General features: G+C 32.0%; 1 protein-coding gene across 4 annotated transcripts; it reads right to left on the bottom strand.

The window, feature by feature from the left end:
- Positions 1 to 2,876: 2,876 nt before the first annotated feature.
- LOC100261690 (probable leucine-rich repeat receptor-like serine/threonine-protein kinase At3g14840) lies at positions 2,877 to 16,711 on the bottom strand. 4 transcript variants are annotated; one of them, XM_010657280.3, is made up of 24 exons: positions 16,427 to 16,711; positions 15,448 to 15,604; positions 13,952 to 14,023; positions 13,790 to 13,858; positions 13,643 to 13,714; positions 13,461 to 13,532; positions 13,261 to 13,332; positions 13,079 to 13,150; positions 12,914 to 12,985; positions 12,713 to 12,784; positions 12,551 to 12,622; positions 10,939 to 11,007; positions 10,665 to 10,730; positions 9,893 to 9,955; positions 9,776 to 9,811; positions 9,645 to 9,685; positions 9,067 to 9,443; positions 8,799 to 8,994; positions 8,287 to 8,424; positions 5,151 to 5,269; positions 4,266 to 4,365; positions 3,810 to 4,047; positions 3,574 to 3,724; positions 2,877 to 3,477 (listed from the first exon to the last, which is right to left on the bottom strand). In XM_010657280.3, the coding sequence occupies exons 1-24, from the start codon at positions 16,611 to 16,613 to the stop codon at positions 3,055 to 3,057; spliced, it is 3,006 nt and encodes a 1,001-aa protein (XP_010655582.1). In that variant the 5' UTR covers positions 16,614 to 16,711; the 3' UTR covers positions 2,877 to 3,054. The 4 variants fall into 4 exon arrangements, with proteins under 4 accessions (XP_010655582.1, XP_010655581.1, XP_010655580.1 ...); XM_010657279.3 differs by having other exon boundaries at positions 4,155 to 4,365; positions 8,287 to 8,337; positions 16,427 to 16,709; XM_010657278.3 differs by having other exon boundaries at positions 4,155 to 4,365; positions 16,427 to 16,708.
- Positions 16,712 to 19,884: the final 3,173 nt, after the last annotated feature.

The raw sequence follows: 19,884 nt of genomic DNA, 5'->3' as shown, positions 1-19,884 counted from the left end.
GTTAAAGATTGATTATATATATAACATTTAAAACTTGTTCCCTTATTAGACGTGAGATATCACAATCCTTCAATACAAATACAACTTTCTCATTATGTCCTAAGGTATTGTGGAGTCAAACAAACAAATATTTTTTGTAGGATCAAATAAACTCCCACATTGGGATTGGAAATCAACTTTGATATCATTTTTAATAACTTATTTCCAACAATGTAGTTATTGTTCGCTCTAAGCCTAATGAGCCTTCATAGTTTTAAAATATATCCACAAGGTTTAAAGGAACTCATACATACACAATGTTATGAACTTTTTCTTCTATCCGGTTTGGGATATCACAATCACCTCCCCATGTGGATATAACATCTTATAACAACCCACTTACAACTGTGCATATATTGTCTTCTTTAGGCCAAAGGGCCCTTACATATATAGTGTCAGAAACTTTTTCTTCTATTTGATTTGGTATATGTTTAAATTCTTCTTAATTTTATAAATCTATTTTAAAGTAGTGCGGACCAAATATGAAAATATCAGTAATTACAGATATATTATATATATTTCAACAAATATTTTTGAAAAAAATATTAGTAGACCTAAAATTGATCAAAATATATGGAAATGTAAGAAAAACCTCATAAAAATATAATTATAAGTATAATAGACATTTTAAAGTTATTTTGTTAAAGAATTTGATATATGTATAATATGATTTATGATATTTGATAATAATATCATATGTATTGATAATATATATATATATATATATATATATATATATATATATATATATATATATATATATATGAATTTTATAAGTGTACATTTATTATTAAATTACATCAAATATTATTTCATAATAATATTGTGATATTTGATTATAATATGTTTAATTTTAAAATATATTTAATATTAAAATTATAATCCATTTAATTCAATTGTATTAAATGAAATAAAATAATTTATGATATATGTATAATTTTTTAATATTTAATTAATCTATTAATGATATTAAAAACACTATGAAGAAAATTATCATGATAATTTTTATATTTTTGGTAATCAATTAAATGAAATTTTTTTATTTAATTATAAAATAATTATAATTAATTTGTTCTCTAAAATATTCTTTTAATATTTTGTTTATATGATGACTTTGAATATAAATATGTTTGGTACAATATATTTAACAAGAGACACACTTGCCAAGACCCGGGTTGACCATTAGAAATATTGGGAAAAATCAGTGAAATATCACCATATAGGTGATATATCGGGAAATATTGGCAATGTTTCTCAATATTTCTCCTAGCCAATATTTCTTCACTTGATATTGTTTCCATATGCCCCAATACGTGATATTTTGCCTATATATATTGAAATTTTCAACAGTGGTGAGCACCCCTTGAGTTTAGAACAGACTATATTTACATGATTAAGAGTCAGACATTACAAATAGTATCAAAGTTTGATCCCTAATTTAATATGAGTCTTTATTTATTTGATCCTACAAGGGATGTTTGTTTATTTGGTTCTACAATCATATGGGACACAACAAATATGTTGTATCAGTATGTGGGTGATTGTGATATCCCATTAGATAGACAAAAAAATTATTAGTTCGAGGTTATTTAATTTTGTAAACGAATTTTAAAGTCGTAAGAACCCTTAAACTTAAAGCAAACAATATCTACGCCCCCCAACAAATATGTTGTATCTTTATGTGGGTGATTGTGATATCTCATTAGATAGACAAAAAAATTATTAGTTCTATATATGTACGAGGTTATTTTAATTTTGTAAACGAATTTTAAAGTTGTAAGAACCCTTAAACTTAAAGCAAACAATATCTACGCCGTTGATAATGGACCATTACAATATGTATCTAAGAAAAATGGATGTTTCTCTCATATTATAAGAATTGTATGCTCCCTTAATAATGGTTATGGGTGATTGATTTTCTATACTCGTTAAAGTTGTTATACTTGATGTAATGCTTTGATGACAATGCATCTACCTGAATTTGCGAGGGTATAACTTGTACATTCAAATGGATTTGATGCATCTTAGTGGTATAGTTGGTCTCCCCATTACTCTAAACTTGGGGATTTGATTTGAGGTCTTAATTTTTTGGTTAGAGCTAAAGACTCAGTAAGACAAGAGTAACACATAGAGTTGGTTTGGTCATAAAACAGAAGGAGAATTGTCATATCTTTATAACACATGTCATCTGGTCTCATATTACCTTTCAACAATTACCATAAAAAATAATATTTTGGAATGTTATAAAAAGACCCCATTTTTTGTCAAATAAAATGCAAAAGAATTTTTGCTTAGAATTCTCTTCATGATCTATTGTGTCAGGGTTGCTAGTCCCTTCTTGTATGTTACTTTATGTTTCCCTTAAAACTCTTGGCATCTCATTGTCCTAGCCTTCTGTGTAATTGACCTCCTATAACTAAGAATCTTACATAAACAATGAATTAAAAAAAAATTACTAAACTTAAACTTACATCTAATTATTTTTTAATTAATATCTGAATATTGTTAGTTGTTAAATCTATTTAATTTTATGTTTTAAAAATATCTATAAAATTAATTATTATATTTCTTCTTATTTTAATTTAAAAACTAATATTTTGAAGAAAAATATAATTAAACTCATTTTTGCATATCCCCAAAATATCGGAATTAGTACTATATTTAGAATTTTATAATAATCTCTAATGGGTTTTGGGATATGATAGAGTAATATCAAAATCGATCTTCAACCCTGATATGGGAGTTTGTTTGACCTTGCAATAATGTGAGACACAATGTTATGTATGCAAGAAAGGATAATTGTAATATCCTATAATAGATGGAGGAAAATGTTTCTGGAGCTAATGTGTATGAGTTTCTCTTAACCATATAGATACGTTTTTAAATGGTCAAGACCCATTGCGATTATAGCTTTTGTAATGACACGCTTAAACAAAAGTTATTTTAGTATGGTACATAGAAACTAGGCTAAATGATTAAATGAAACTCCAAACTTCAAGTCTATTAAGTGTAAATTCAAGAATTTTGAGGTGACAACAAGGAAGAACTGTCGCTGAAATTAATGGAATCAGGATTGTTTTTATAGAGATCTTGTGCAGATGTAGAGGAAGAACCAGTAGCTATTGTCCCATCTGATGAAAATTTTGAAGCCTCACTTCCACTTAAAATCTGCTTTTGCATCCGTTTATGATAGTCTCCGAGTGATTTAAAATTCAAATAATCCTCATCCATGCTAGCATCTGAGATCACTTCCGGAACGATGGTTTGTCCTTCAAGCATGCTTACCACAGCTGACATAATAGGCCTTAGTGTAGGAGATGCATTGGTGCATAAGATAGCTACTTTAATCATCCTCTCAGCCTCATCCCGGTTGAATTCAGATCCTAACTTTGGATCCACTATCTCCATTAAGCTTCCTTTTTGTTGCAAAGCAAAGGCCTGCAATTGAAATCAATGCAGCAACTCAAAAGAAGTGACAACAATCAAGATGCTAAAGACAGCCTTGAATTGAATGTTCATATCCAAATTACACACCCTGTCAAGAAGACAAACACATTCGTTTTCCGGCTTGCGACTTGAGTTGTTCTTCCCACTGACAATTTCTAAAGCTACCACCCCAAAGCTGTAAATGTCTGCCTTATCTGTTAGATGTCCCCAGAGTGCATATTCTGGAGCCATGTATCCTCTGAAAAGTATAGTTTTGTTATAGTGACTACATTTATGACGTGATAAAAGAATCATGGAAAGTATTCCCGGAGATTGTAGCTCACCTGGTTCCAGCAATCCGAGTGCTAATGTGGGTGTTCTCCTCTTCATTAAGTTTAGCTAATCCAAAGTCTGATATCTTAGCTTTTAGATCACCATCAAGCAGTACATTTGCAGCTTTGATGTCCCTGTGAACAATCTTGAGAGTTGATTCTTCATGGAGAAATGCTAGACCTCTAGCTAATCCAATGCATATCTTTTGCCTTGTTGCCCAATCCAATATTGGAACACTTGTTTCTGCACCTGGTAACAATCCATGAAAATCAGTCGTTCAGACATTTTATATTATGATAGTTCATATGTAAGCTTGACACTTTATTCCTGCAGAGAGCAAATTTTGCAATGGTTACCAAAAAGAGCACGTGCGAGAGAATTATTTTCCATGTACTCATACACCAGCAGCAATTGAGTTCTTTCAATACAACATCCATAAAGTTTTACAAGATTCGGGTGTTGCAAACCAGAAATTATGCCAATCTCATTCACAAATTCACGGTTCCCTTGTCTTGACTTGGAAGAGAGCTGCTTCACTGCAATGAGAGTGCCATTCGATAGTTGGCCCTGCAGTGAAGTGTAAATGCAGACTTGTAAATGAAGTATTAAGAATTTAAGATTTAAGAAAGACAAGCGCCCAGTTGATCTCTTGTTTCTTCTGCCAGGTTGGCTATGGTGTGTATAACCTTTCTTACCATAAAAATGGAAGATGATACAATGGTAAATCAATAAAAAAGTGTGACCCATAAATAATCTTCGTCTCCATCAACATGTTTCCCTCTCAACTTTTTCTCCCCTTAGAAATCACATATATTACATCCTCTCCCTCCCATGATTAACTTTTAAATGTTATATTCCATGTGCAGAGCATGTGTATCCCTCTAGTAATCTATCGGGAGAGGTCAGGTACTAAGGTATGATGATCAAAATCCCAAGTATTTAGACAGAAAGAACTCGATATCACAAGTAAACAACGTCCTACATTCAATATTAACATTTTTTTTCTCATCTATTAGTTAAAAAATCAGGATATTCAATATAACACTGTTGGGCAGAACACGTTCGACGCATATCCAAAATCATTTTCTCCAATCTTGTTTGCAAAGCAACAGTAGTATAATTTTACAAGATTTTAATGTTTTAAGCCTGAAATTATTTGCATTTCATTCACAAATGTACAATTTCCTTGCTTTGATTTAGAAGATTGCTTCGCTGCAATTATGGTGCCATCTAATGATGCCTGAATTGAAATGTAGCGAGCATATCTTAAAAGCAAGTCTAGCTCCAAATATCATGGAAAAAAAAAATAAAAAATAAGATTTAATAAAAGAATTGATGAACCTGTAGAATACCTTGTAGACAGGTCCAAAACCTCCTTCCCCAATCTTATTTGCAGCATTGAAGTTGTTAGTAGCGGCTTTGATCTGTCTTAAGGTAAATAAACCAGTTTGCAGATCTAATCTTCTCAAATCTGTCCAAACAAGAAATTTAATTAAGATGTTGAATTGGATCTTACAAAGTAAAAAAAAAAATTGATTTTGGACTCCGTTTTTGAGTGCCTCCAAATAGTTAAACTACATTTGAAAAAATGAGATAAAATGAAATGCAACTGCAAAACACAAGTGCTTCACTTTGCTGCTGACAAGTCATAGAGAATAAAAATAGAAAAACATGGACTTTCTCAAAGCTACTCCTACCAAGCCTCTTGTACAGTTCCAAGTTCACCTTACCATCTTGGCAATCTAAATGAGTGTAATTTCACATTCCATACTGATTCCATAGAGAGCTGTATGTATAGATGAGCCAAATGATATAAAACATCTGAGAAATGTATTGAAGGGTGATATTTTAGAAAACTGTAACATATGACATTTTAGATCACCCAATAAATGTACATGAAAGTAGAAACCTAGAAAAACCTAGAGCAAGGAATGATATATATATGACTAAAATAGGTGCATGCCTTCATTTAGCAAAAACACCTTTTAAGACCTTGCATTTGAAAGCTAGCTTCAATACTCCATTCATTCTCCTAGAGTGTTCGGAAGTGAAGATGTATATGTAGAGTCTTATCTTGTAAGTGGAGATATGGAGAAGAATAAGGACACCAGATGGAGTAATGTTCGGAGTTCAAGATTAGATACTATGAGCAAGGAAGCATGAGATTGTTTTGAGGCTTGAGATTTGCATTTGTTTTCCTTTTCTCTATAATTTTTCATATGACACGGGATTAACTCTTTCTCATCCCTTTATATATAGTTAGTCAAATTATATCAAAATGTGGTCTACCTTGTATGTGGATTTGTTTTTATCCTATATTATTGCACATTCATCAATTCAAAGCTCCTTGTAGTAAAACAGATTGGCATCAAGGCTATAACAAAGAATTTTGGAAAAGTCTAAGATTGAAAATTTATTCATAACCATTATGGACATTTCATGCATAACCAAAAGGAAAGCTCAAAGATGAAACAAAAAAGAATAATCCTGCAACTTTGAAGGTAAAGATGGCCCAAAAAAATAATTTCCTGAACACACAACAAGAGCAAAAAGAATTTTGGTTGAACGTAGAGACTGGAGTTGGTTGTTCTTTCATTGGATGTCATACATGAAGTTTCTACTTAGTTTTCCAAAACTAGTAGTCTCTTTCATAGAAATTGTCACACCTCAAGGTTTGTAACCATGTCTCAATTTAGTTTCTAACAGTCCAAAATTACAGAACTCAAAGTGTGAACTATGTAAAATCATAACATACTTAATGATTAGGATCATTATGGAAATGGTTTCAAAAAAGGAAAGTCATCCATAATACTTAAAAACACAGAATATTGCTATAGGTCATGATTTCACATATTGTAGCATGATCCCTTCTCCATCTCAAGTTTCATGGTATGCAAAACTATTCTTACAGGATGTAAAACTATCATTGCAAGATGTGAGACATCCTTTGCATGTTGCCAAGCATCAGTTCACATGTCGCAAAATGCTTGTGAAGGCTCCTCTTCATCTCTTCTTCTCTGAATGATGCAAAGCCATGTTGGAGAGATGTGAACTTATTACAACGACATTTCTTTCCCAATTTTCTTGGCTCCTCCTTCTCCCAAGCTTCATCCTCAATATTGAATCAGCTTCCAAGAATGCAAGACACCTCACAACTAGATGGTTACTTACGGGATCTAGGGGTTTTACTATGTGCTTCAACTCTCATAACTGTGATAATAATGAAGCTATTCAGATAGCTTCCAACTTTGTTTTTAATAAGATTACTAAGCATATAGAGATTGATTGTCACTTTGTTCAACCCCATCTTCGATTCGGGGCTGTTTTATTACCATTTAGTTGGCTAATTTATTCACATAACTTCACACCATCATACACTTTTGCTTCCTTAGTTTAAAACTCGAGATGCTTCATTTCATCATATCACAAGTTTGTAAGAGGGTGTTTGAGTGTTATTATATGTGAATATGTTTCAATGTAAATATAATTGACCTATGATCCTAGTTGATGCTAATTATGTTTCCTATCATGTAAGGGTTTACCATTTATTTAAAGCTTTTCCTAAACAGACTTCTACATTGGAAAATATACTCAAGTATCTCATTCTCTCTTCATCTCCTAACTCTATTACCTCTCTTTGCTTAGTTTAATATTATTTTCATCGAACACAAGTTTAGGGGGTAGATATTAGGAATAAGGAAACATGAGATTGTTTTGAAGCTTAGGAATTGCATCTATTTTCTTTCTTTTTCTTTTTTCTTGTAATGTTTTCTTTGGTATAGTTTACCAATTCTCTATCATCCAAAAATATTGATTGTTAGGGTACAATGATGTAGTTTTTAAGCCTAAGGATGGGTCATCCAAATGACGGTTCTTAGAACAAGCTTGTAGGTTGTCATGTCAAATGCCATTAAAAATTTGGCTACCTTCACTAAATATCAATTGGTTTTCAGATGACATGGTCAAAGTCTGATCTAAGAATTGGTTTCAAAGTTGATGATTGTGGGTTCGAGTCACGTGAGCATCATATTAGGGGAGGATTGTTAGGGTGCAACCAAGCTAACATGCCCGTAGGATGTGATGTTGAAATCCATAAAAGATTTAGCCTACCCTCACTCGATATTAATTGATTTTCAGATGAAATGGTCAAAGGCCCGATCGAATTGTTATGATTGGCCAAGCTATATTAAAACCTTGTATATCTATTTACTTTTTATATTATTGCACAACTCATAAGTTTAAAAGCTTCCACAATTAGCACAACAATATTGCTAGTGATTTGGGCCATGTGTTCATTTTACTTAACAAGTGTGACATCAGCTATCATCATTGACATTAAACCATTGTAAGACATACCTGATCATTTGTATTCTAATAAAAGTTATACTTAAGCTGCAACACATTTTCTATAATTCCTGCACTAGTTAGTAATATGAAGATGTGTATTATCCTTTCTGCATTAGGGTTTCTGCCATTGATTGACATTACCTTGTTCTGTTGAGCTTTTGCCTCCAAAGTAGCATTTCCAGCAAGCAATGCCTGAAATTATGAGAATGAGAACTAATGCCAAAGCCAGAGATCCAATAAGTATCTTCTTCCTCTTGCCTTCAGAAGGAATCGGGAAGTCTAAAAATAAAAGACATCCATTGTCAAATTGCATGCCATAATTCTTATGAAATTCCACGTAATTAATATTTCATAACAAGTTTTGACTTGAAAATGCACATCTTAGAGGAGCGAATAAATGAATAGGAAAAACGAAACAGAAAACAGGGAATCAAATTTGTCTTTTTCCAATTTGTAGAATGACCCTGGCTTGGATTACCAAGATTTTCATCTGATTGTTTACAGGAATATTTAGATATCTATTTGTGTGGTTAGGCAGCAGCAAGTTGGCACAACAAAGAATAAAAAAAAAAAAAACATCTCTAACTCAATGTGACAGAGGAAAAAAAACACACTAACTTATAATTCACCATGGATGAAGGTCCTTGACTCACCGGATTCCACAGAAATAGCTGATATGAGGGGACCATAAGTTGCTCTTGTTGGAACAGCTGTTGTCCCTTTTCCAGCCCAATGAAAGCGGATCTCTAAAGTTTTATTCTTTACAGACGTTTTAAATTCTTTTACAACTACCTTATCTACCCCACTTGCTGCTTGTGCAATATCAAAATCCTTTAGTTCCAGCTTATCCTGGAATTAACTGATGAAATCAAATCACCTTCTATAAAAATCCTGTGGGCAAAAGATGAGAAGATTGACTACCTGAATGTAGACATCAAAAATGCGTCTTCCAAGGCTGTGAAAGGATTCATTGTCTCTCATTATTATCTCTGCAAAGTGAAGTTTCACTGAATACTTCCCATCCGCTAAGCAGCGTCCATAGTAAGTGAGTGACAGAGGAGAAAGACGTGCAGTTGTGTACAATTCAGAGTAGTTCATTTTGAGTATGGATACATTTGTTGCTATATAATCACTTGCAATTTTGTCACCATCCCAGAAATGTCCACTGCTACTAAATCCCCAATTATCCTTCTTAGGTTGAAACTTTGCTGGACCACCTTCATCTTTATCCTCTTCATACACAATGTTTCCACTCCTAGTTTCCTCTCCACCACAATTTATATGCAATGAGTAATGATCTAAAGAAAACAGAAAGATTATTAATGGCAGTCAGGAGCAAATCAAACATAAAAGATGGAAAAATAACCAAGTTTCGTGCCATTAATAACTTAAAATGGCAATCAGCTGTATTTCCTGCATTGTTTGCAATATCACAGAGAAAAGTTCGAAAATCCAGGATAAAATAATTGAGGCATTTACTGAACAATTCATGTATTCACCTTTTGAACAAGGAAAGTCTTTCTGGCACCCACCAAGTTCTCTAGATTATTGTAGCATAGAAGAAATGCATCAGTGCCATACAAGAAAAGAAAACTATAAAAATTGGAACTACAGAATATTATAAACTTACAAGTTTTTCCCACCAGAAAAGCTTCTGAACAAATTCCTAGAAAACGGAATAGACAGGTGAAAATTTTAAAAAGCATGCAAAGCTCGAGGAGTTTAACTCAACACAAGTAGTTCTTACAGGGAATCCCGACAAGATGGTGCAGACTGCTCAGAAAAGTTATTGTAAGAAAGATCTATTTGGCTGCAGACAAACATATCATTCATTTATAGTTCAATATAACTGCGTGCACAAATTATGAGAAGCATTACAACAATTTTAATCTATCAAAATAAAACAATTATTGATAACATAGTAACCATGAATTCGAATAATAATTATAAAAGCAATTCAATCTAATTTTGAAACTAACTGCTAATAGGTAATTACAACCTTTTAGTAAAAACAAGTTTCTAGGCTGCCCATAAGAACTGCAAGATTTCTTCCCTTTCTAGCTACATAATCAACAGATTTGTCTAATATATACAATGCTGATGAAAATTGCATGCCTGATCATATCTAGCCTGTCCCCTAAATCCATATTAACACCTATCAGATTGTTGGTGAAACCTTCCAAATTGCTATCAAAATGTGCTAGACTATGATGCAAAATTAAGTGTCGACATCATTTTCTGTTTCTCAGTGCTTCCTGGATGGAAGCAAACTGGAGCTGCAACTATAATGGGATCATTTCACCTGTCGCATATAAAAAGATCCAAAGCCAAGGAAAAGAATCAGCTGCCAATGTCCAGATAGGTCACAGATGAATGTGTTCAAGGGGGACTTCATGCATACCTATGTGCTTACATATATATCTTGTATTGTTTGGACAGATAAAAGAAAGGTAATAAATTACAAATTGGATCTCAATCTCATACAAAATTGCATCAGGATGTAGAATGAAAAAACATACTGTGTATAATCTCTATCCTTGATCCAGTCTGGAATATTTCCCGTAAGCAAGTTGTTTGATAGACACCTAATCAGCATGCGAAACAGTTTTATTGTGGTCAAGAGTTATTTCAATTGTAACTGTCTCAAAATGTTATGCAGAATAGACTAATGGTGCATGGTTTAAACCATTGATAGGATTTGATGTAGCATATAGATGCAAAATGGAGACAAGAAAGACTTTCTATGAAATCACAGGCATAGAAAACACATCCTATGAAATTTCAGTTGCTTACACTAATTCCAGGCTTCCTAGGCCTCTGAGATCTGGAATGTTTCCTTCCAACTTGTTGAAGCTAAGGTCTCTGCAAGAAAATAGCAAAACAGACATAGAGTGCCCAAGATAAAGGTTCAGCCAAACAGGGTCAAAAACATGAGATACACACATTAACTCTCTAATGGAATTACTGACAAGAAAATCAACCATAATGCTCATTTTCTGATTGATTATTTTATTAGTAAATAGATGAGGGTCGCTAGTTCCATGTTCTCATACAAGGACCTAACTTTAATCTAACAAAAATACTTGCATAACAAACCATCAAACCAATTCATCAAGAGGGGTGAGGAAATATAGGGGGGAAGGGCAAGTGGTCTCGCAAATATTTAAAAAGAAAAAAAAGGAAAGAACAAAGAAAGCTCACAACAAAGGAAAACAACTTAAACTTAGGTGGGAATAGGAAGATACATTCTTGGTCCATTGATTGCAGCTACCATCACTGAAAGCTATGGGGAAGGGAACCACTTAGGACATGTTTGGAAAGTTGGAATAGAGAATGGGAATCATAAATCTGTTCCATTTGTCATTCATTACTGCATTTGGGTTACTTATTACAAATGCCCAGGAATAAAAGTTCATTCTCATAGAAATCCCACTCATATAAGGATTTTGATTCTTCTCTTACGCATGGTATTATAATTCACCTTCTTTCCCATTTCTATTCTCACTTCCATCCCATGTACCAAATCCGTGCTTACATGGTAGCTTACCAAGAAACTTTCGGTGACAAGTCTGGCTGTAGATATGCTAGAATACCTAATTCTGGAGTTTGATTTCTACCAATGATCATTGATTCTTTAAAATTGAAATATTTTAAAAAGACTAGTCTTGGTCATCCATATATGAACAGAGAAATCAACAGAAATATTTCAAGAAAAGAAGTGATTCATATGTCATCACAAGATAATTAACTAGTAGGCACAAATTTAACTTCATTTAGTTGTATATTCCAACCCTAAAGACACAATCTTAACTGTTCAAATTTCATAACTACTATCACTACTTCAATTTATGCGCATGTTTTCTTACCACCTAGTCTCTATAGATTACCAGCATACTCCTTTCTTCACTAGCTTCTCATAAACAGATTTTCTTCATCCAATTTTTTATTAACATGATTTTTGTTTCCTTGGTGAACCCTGAGAATTCTAATTAACCATGATCTATCAAACTTAAAACAAGGTTATGAATGTCAAATGTCAAGAAAGTTAAAAACATTTGTTTTCAACCCGTTAAGAGCGGAAAACAACAGATTCAAAAGAGGAAGTCTAACTTCCGTTTATAATTATTATATATATGGGTGTATGAATAATTTACATAACCATACACTAATAAACCACCAAAGAAAATTAATACTAAAGAATAAAATAGCAAATAATTCCTGAAATCTGCTCAAAAATAGATCTGAGCTGGAACGTTATCACCTTATTTGATGGTGTTATTCTAATAGACATTGTCAGCTCATTACCTAATACTAAATCTCAAATTCATGCACATGATTATATATGCTCTAACAACAGTCTACTATTCTTGTCATAAAAGAAAAGGAAATAGGGAGGATGAGTTACAGAGCTAGTAAATTTTTCATATCTGCTATATCTTTGGGGATCAGATCAGAGATATTACAGCTCCTCAACATCCTGCAACATTAACCAAGTCAATATAAGTGCTACTGCTGGAGAATGAATGCTTTATGTCTAAAGCATCTTCTAATCATGAGTATAACTCACAATCTCCGCAAGCTTATCATGTTTGTTAGTGGTGGAAATTTGGAACTCTCTCCCGTTAAGTCACTAATTCTTCTGCACAGAATCCATCAAGAAATATTGCCAAACTGCTATTCTCTTCAGTACTAGTCATTTTAATTAAATAAATACATTATCATTGAAACAAAGAATGTCAAAAGTATGAAGTAAGAAGGCTTGACTCACAGTTCGGACAAATTATTCAAGACAGAAATATCAGAAGGTATGGGCCCTTCAAAACCACTAGCTTGGATCTCTCTGTTAATCACACAATTCAAATGGAGACAAGTATTGCAACCACAACTCTGAAAATGGGAGATTGTGAAATACTTAAACTGGAAACAAACTCACAATTTTTGGAGTCGTTTCCAACTTTGAATGAAATGGGGTATTTTTCCAGCGAAATTGTTACTGCTAATCCTACTGCATTTGGCCCAACAAGGAGAGAATTAACAATATTAATAGTATTTTTCTTCTCAACACACTTATGAAAACTTTACAAGTACAATAGGAGAAATGGTTGCAAACTGTACAATTCTATTAAATTAGTCAGATTTGCGAGATCTGCAGGCAACACTCCAGTGAGATTGTTAGAACTAAGAATGCTACACTCACCAAACAAAAAGATTAGCTGATATAAAATCAATCAATTTTAAATGATCATTGAAACCATATAAATCAAGAACTGGATAGTTTTTAACTTCAAATAATGAAAAAAAAATGAAAGACTAACAGATTCTCCAAGTTGACAAGTTTCCCAAGCTCGGGGGGAACAGTTCCAGAAAACATGTTGGTCTCCAAACACCTGAAATTTCAATTTCCTTCAAGATAACAGTGGGAGCAAACCTAAAGAAACTTTGAAGCGCTTCCCAAAATTGAAAAGAATGGTGACCACAAGAGAGAGTCACAACATACAAATATTTGAGAGTGACAATATCTCCCAGGAAGCCTGGAATTTGTCCTGATAACCTGTTCACACTAACTCCCCTGCAGAGAATTCACTATGTCAATTCCATAAGTCATTTATAAAATCACATTGAATAAAGTGCAAAAGCATCTTACAGATATTCTAACTGTGTGGAAGCCCATTCAAGCGGTATGTGACCACTAAGGTAGTTCCTATTGAGATCACTATATACAAGAGGAGAAGTTGTCATAGCAATGAAAGCTAGGAATCTGAGTTTCAGATTTGAGAAATATACACATTTTAGAATCACTTCTTACATCGTTTTAAGGTAGCGGAGTTTCGCTAGGGATGGTGGGAGCACACCAGCAAGGTCCTGCCCTCTGAGGAATCTGTTTGACAATGAACCATGGGCCAAATTAGGATCAGCTTAAATCCCAAATGCAATGTTTCTTAGTTTCAGACATGAGTAAGGAGGAGGGAAACTCTTAATAACCAATTATTATTTATTCATGCTTGAACCACATTATATTAAACATGCAAGAGAGTCATCCCCGTGATAAACAAACAGAGAAAATTCAGTGTTCCACAGGCTCACAAAACAGAGCAATAAGACAATCAAAATTGCACACCTATGGAGTATCTAAATGACAAGAATGCAGAGTGAAAATTTCAGAATACCTTTTCTCCATATCATCGCCAGAGCACCTATACAAATTTAAGCATATGTTCCTTACACAGAAGTATCAGTGTAATGAAGAGAATGATTGTGATTTAGCAGTCGGTGGCCTGGATGTTTTTATTTGTCACCCATTATATGTATGTGTATTGGCATGCCTATTTAAGTTATTAGCACACTCAGTGCATGCATGTAATATAAAATAGTAAACAGAACTAATAAACTAAACTATAATGAAGAAAATGACCATAGTCTAGCAACTGGTGTCCTCCAATTGTTTTACTGTGATATTATTCAACTTCCAATATGCATATTTTTACAACTTGTTTATATAGGTATTTCACTTTTTCTTCCACAGCCTTAAGGAAAAGTGAGGTACCATGGGAAAATTTTAAATAGGAGACATGCAACTCATTATGCAATGAAAATGTATTCCTGCCCACTATACCCTGCCTCTGGGCACTCCAATTAAAGTTGCAGGTTGAAGGATCAATGGCAGGAGTCGAAAAAGTACCCATCAATGGTATATTTCCTATCTTCTCATTTTTCTCTAGGTAGTCATTAATTAGCACAATCCATCAGTCTCTTATACTGCAAGAAATGTATTGAAACTGTGCTATCTATTTCAAAGTGGGTGTGGCTATTAGTTAATCCGAGTTAAGCATGTTCTATAACATGTTTGGTATCCAAAAAGATGTGATTGTGCAACCTAATATCAGATACAAACTGGTTAATATGCAAAACTATCCAGTAAGATGGTGTATCAGAAGGCTCCCTAAGAAATAATATTGGAGATTAAGAGATCAAACCCATGGAGGTGAAAGAGGGTTTAGTCATGCTCAATCTAAAAACTTCTGCAGAATGAAATTCTTTTGTGTATGAACCACCCACCAGACAGACCATTTTAGCAACCAAAAAAAAAAAAATGGAAGGCATTGACCAGAGAGATCATGTATCCATTGTCAATTTCATTGTAAAATGTCATCTGAGGTTAGTCAAGACAATCATGAGATGCTTGTTTCTTCTTACCATTGGCTACCATGCAAGAAATAGAATAATGATGGGTATGAACTCATACATAAGTTTCTAAAAGAGTGGAAAAAAACCAAAGGTAGCAACAGTAAGAAAAGGACATACATAGTATCAACATGGCATTTATCAAGAGAGCAAGTGCAGTTGACACTATTGTTGTAGTATTTGTCCGTGCTTGGCGTTGTCCAGTTGGCACATGGGTTCAGACTGAAATTCCAATCTTTTTTGCCCAATTGTTCTCCTATTTCTCTTAGAGCTTCCACTGCAACCATCAATCATCAACCATTAACCATCCCAAAAGGGTCGAGCCTGAGAGAGGCTTTTATAAATCATTTTTAAGTCTTTAAAAATTATTTTTATTTTTTTAAAAAAATAATTTTTAGTTGTACGGAATGAAGATGAAGGAAAACAGACTTGTGAAATTGATGTTAAGATGTATAATTTACAAAGTAATATGACAAAATATTTAAAGTATACGCATAATTTATGATATTCATGATATCATATAAAATCTATTTATTGGGCCTAATAGTAAATAATAATATCATTAGATAAAAATAAAATAAAAATCATTTTTAATTAGTTCTACTGTTTTATTAATGTAGAGATAGTTTCAAAATAAATGATTGTAAACTTTTTTCATATAAAACACGGTAAAATAATTTGAAACTTTTATTATATGAAACAGACTTACTAAATTATATTTGGTTTTGGGAAGTACTCCAAAAAGGTAAAAAATGATACAAAAAATAATTTTATCATATTTTATTATCTTTTGTAAAATAAAATATAATCAAAATTAATTTAAAAAGTATCCATGTTCAAATTATTTAATCTTTATATCTAATAATTAAAATAAGTAAATAAAATTTAAACTAACATATAAAAATCATTTATTAATTTTAAATATCAATTTTATTTTCCTTCACAAAAGATAGACTACTAATAATATTGCAGAAATAGGATAAATATCATAAAGTTTTATGACTGAAAACATCTCCATATTCACAAGCAAAAAATTCTAAAAATTTCAGAAAAAATAAAAAAAAAATATTAAAGAAAATGAGAGGGAGAATCTTCTTACATTCATCTTGAGGCAGCTGAGGCAGCTGAGACGCAAGCCCAAAGCAACTGAGAGTTGCAAGAGAGAGGAGAAGAAGAAGAAGGCAGTTGAAGAAGAAGAAGAACATGATTAATTCATCAAGTGGATACTCCCAAGTCCTATGGCTCTTCAGAAGCTGCTCTGGATTCCGGAGTGGAGATTTAACCATGATCCAGTTCAGCCATTACTGGGACTAGGAGGAGAAGTATTCATCCACGGTTCTACCCAGGTCCCAGACACAAGGACAATTATTGAAAACGGGTTTTAAATTATGAAAATGACTACCGCACAAGTCTTCTGCTTCCAGTCTACGCCAGAATCAACTACGAACCAAATGGATGGAAAAAAATATATATTTGTATATGTAAATTTAATTTCTTAACAAAAATTTAAAATTTCGTAATTTTATTTTATTTTTTTTAAATTGTTAAAAATTTCTATTTATTTTATTTTCCAAAAATTTAAATAATGCATAGTAAATTAAATAATATATCCTCTCAAAATTGTCAAATTTGTGCATATGCTTTAGACTTTGTTTTACAGTATTTTTAAAAAATAATTATAATTTTAAAAATGTTTTTAAAGAAAAATAAGACATTTGATAAATCTAAAAGACACTTTTCAAAATTTTAAAAATCACTCAAAATATTTATTAAAGAAATATCTAATAAATGATTTCTATTTATAATGATTTTAAGAATTATTTTTAACATTTTTTAAGTGTTAAAAAAGTTAAAAATTATAATAACTCGCACTCAATTATATAGATATTATATACTCTGAATTTAAAAGGCTAGTTACGAGAAACTATGAAAAGTTCATACTTATATAATACTAAAAACTTTCTCCTTATTTGATGTGAAATATGAAAAACACTCATCATTCATTCAGACATAATGTCTTTATCGTGTTTCATAAGTTTGTGATGTCAAATAGATAGATATCCCTTATGGAGTTAAATAAACCCCTATATCGAGATTATAAATAAATTTTAATACTATTTGTAATGACTCGTTCCTTAAAAACACTATTAAACATCTTTTAAAACATATTTTATACATAATCAATAAATCAAACTAAGAGTTTATAAATTAAGCATATAATATAATATACGATATTTATGTGTGATAAAATAAAAAATTGTCATATGATGATGACTTTCTCCCGAAAAAAGAAAAAAAAAAAAGAATTGGTAATTTTTTCCAAATCTCAAAAGAAAAAGGTTGAAGATTTTAATAGAACGTAAGATGACCGGACAAGGCTCCAAAATTCTTTGCTTTCATACTGCATCCAGGGAAAAGCAGATGCAGTGGAACAGTGATGGAGATAGATGATGACATGCTAGCCAATGGATGGAAGCTGGAGATAAATTTGAATATACGCGTCTTGCATGCATGTGGTGTCAGGCTCTTCATAAGCCTAGGAGTCAAAAAACAAGTCAATAGCAGGTGAATTGGTCAGAAATATGAGTTTCTGTACATTTGCCAGCCATGGATAGATGTAGGAACGATAAAGGGAGGGATTTTTTGGGTTACCTGCCTTATCCCATCCCTTATTAGACAGAGTTTAATTTTAATAAACGGATTTAAAATGGGTATGAGATTATTCTTTTAAATTCGGGGCGGGTTCGAGTATTGTCCCATCTCATCCCGTCTCGATTATATATAAAATTAATTTAATTTAAAATTTTATTTTATAATTTTTAATATATAGATAATAATAAATTTTTTTAATAAAATAAGTTATAAAAAATATAATAATTTTATTATTTATAAAATATATTTATTTTAATGTAATTAAAAAATTTAAAAGTAATTTTTTTTTTAAAAAAAAAAAGTTAAACGGGGCTGGACGATACAGGTATGGAAAATTTCCATATCTGTCCCGCCCCGTTTAATTTTTTAAACGGGATGAGGATAAGAATTGTTTTTAATAAACGGGGCGGGGTTGGGATGAGGGTGATCCGTCCCGAACCCACTCCGTTGTCATTTCTAGATAGATGTGAGTCTAGACTCTCAATTTTGCATACTCAATAATAATAATATCTCTATCATGTGTATTAAACTTTTTATCTCATGAATGGATATGTATAATAAAATTTAAAGTATTGGATGACATACAAATAAGTAGAATTAACATATAAAAATACAAATAAGTAGAATTAACATATAAAGATACAAGTGAATGAACGTCGAGTACAAAATCATAGAATCCGACCAAAAGTGTACATTGTTTTGTAATTGACCTATAGCCTAGATTGGAACTTGAATTAGAGAATAATACAAATCAAATTACATCAATTGACGAGATTACATATATTTGATTGATTCCATCCCGTTTTGCCCCATATGAAAAACTAACTATGATTATGATTTTAAAATATTTCGGTTTCGGATTATAAACCCACTTTCTACCACTATTAATTCAAAATGATAGGATTATGATTAATGACCTTAATATTCAAATTTGTTATTGTGCTCCAAATAAAGTTAAAATACGTCAATTCTAATTATTACAATATTATTAGTTTATCTTGTTTCATGACAAGTATTAAAGAAAGAAAAAAATATAAAAAAAATAAAATCTTATATTCGGAAATTATAGAAAAAAAATGTGAGAAAAAAATACTTCAAAAAAGAAAAAAGGAAAATGTTAAAAGATTCTTGTGGACCCTGTATTTTGGTTCGATGCATTCTCACTCGATGGCTAAACTCTTTTTTTATTTATTTATGAAAAATTGATTTATTATTTAGAAAATGACTTAGAGTCGTCACTTATGTTTGTTTTTATTTTTAAAGGGTAAACAAAATAAGAAAAAAAACTCTAAGTGTGACTCTTTATTTGGAAAAGGTGTTCTGTGAAAAACCAAATCGGGGCTTGAGGGTCAGGTTACTTATTGGGAAGGTACGGTAAAGACCATAACATCTTTCTTAGCCCCTAAAAAATGGATCTCTACTGATAAAATGAAGCACGTGTGACAATTGATTGATTAAACATGAATACCAAAAGATGACCATACATTGGAAGCCAAAACAAAGCATGGAAAATGGTCAGAGTGAGAGTAGGTGCGTACCTTGACAGCAAGCGAGTAATACGCCATCATGAAATGAGGTTAGTGCACAAGAATGAGCATAAAATATATCACATGCGTCACCAAACAGATTATGAAATTATCAATGACACGCATGACATTTCACTTGAGTTCATTTTTATTCTAAGTAGAACTTTTTTTATGTTGGGTCCTACCAAAGCCCAATTTATCCTGCATAAATTGGTGTCACAAATTTCATTATTTCAAAATTATAGAAAATTCATTTTTACTTATGTAAAATCAAGAGAAACAAAAGGTTATTTGAAAATCATAGTAGAATTAAAATTGTTTGAGAGAAAACTGCATTTTTGAGATTTATTTGGAAATTGGAGTCTTGAAGATTATTTGA

This window comes from Vitis vinifera, chromosome 10, assembly GCF_030704535.1.
Source record: "Vitis vinifera cultivar Pinot Noir 40024 chromosome 10, ASM3070453v1".
Lineage (NCBI taxonomy): Eukaryota > Viridiplantae > Streptophyta > Magnoliopsida > Vitales > Vitaceae > Vitis > Vitis vinifera.
Note: the sequence above shows the minus strand (reverse complement) of the source record. Positions and strands in the feature narration are given on the sequence as shown.

What these genes read in the sequence shown, in the direction of transcription:
- LOC100261690 (XM_010657278.3), bottom strand. Translation starts at nt 16,613, where the DNA reads ATGGTTAAATCTCCACTCCGGAATCCAGAGCAGCTTCTGAAGAGCCAT. An exon ending in ATGAAAAATTTACTAGCTCT is followed by an intron (nt 11,008 to 12,550) that starts GTAACTCATCCT and finishes ATTTTCTTGCAG; the next exon opens with AGACCTTAGCTTCAACAAGT. An exon ending in GTGTTTGTCTTCTTGACAGG is followed by an intron (nt 3,478 to 3,573) that starts GTGTGTAATTTG and finishes TTTCAATTGCAG; the next exon opens with GCCTTTGCTTTGCAACAAAA.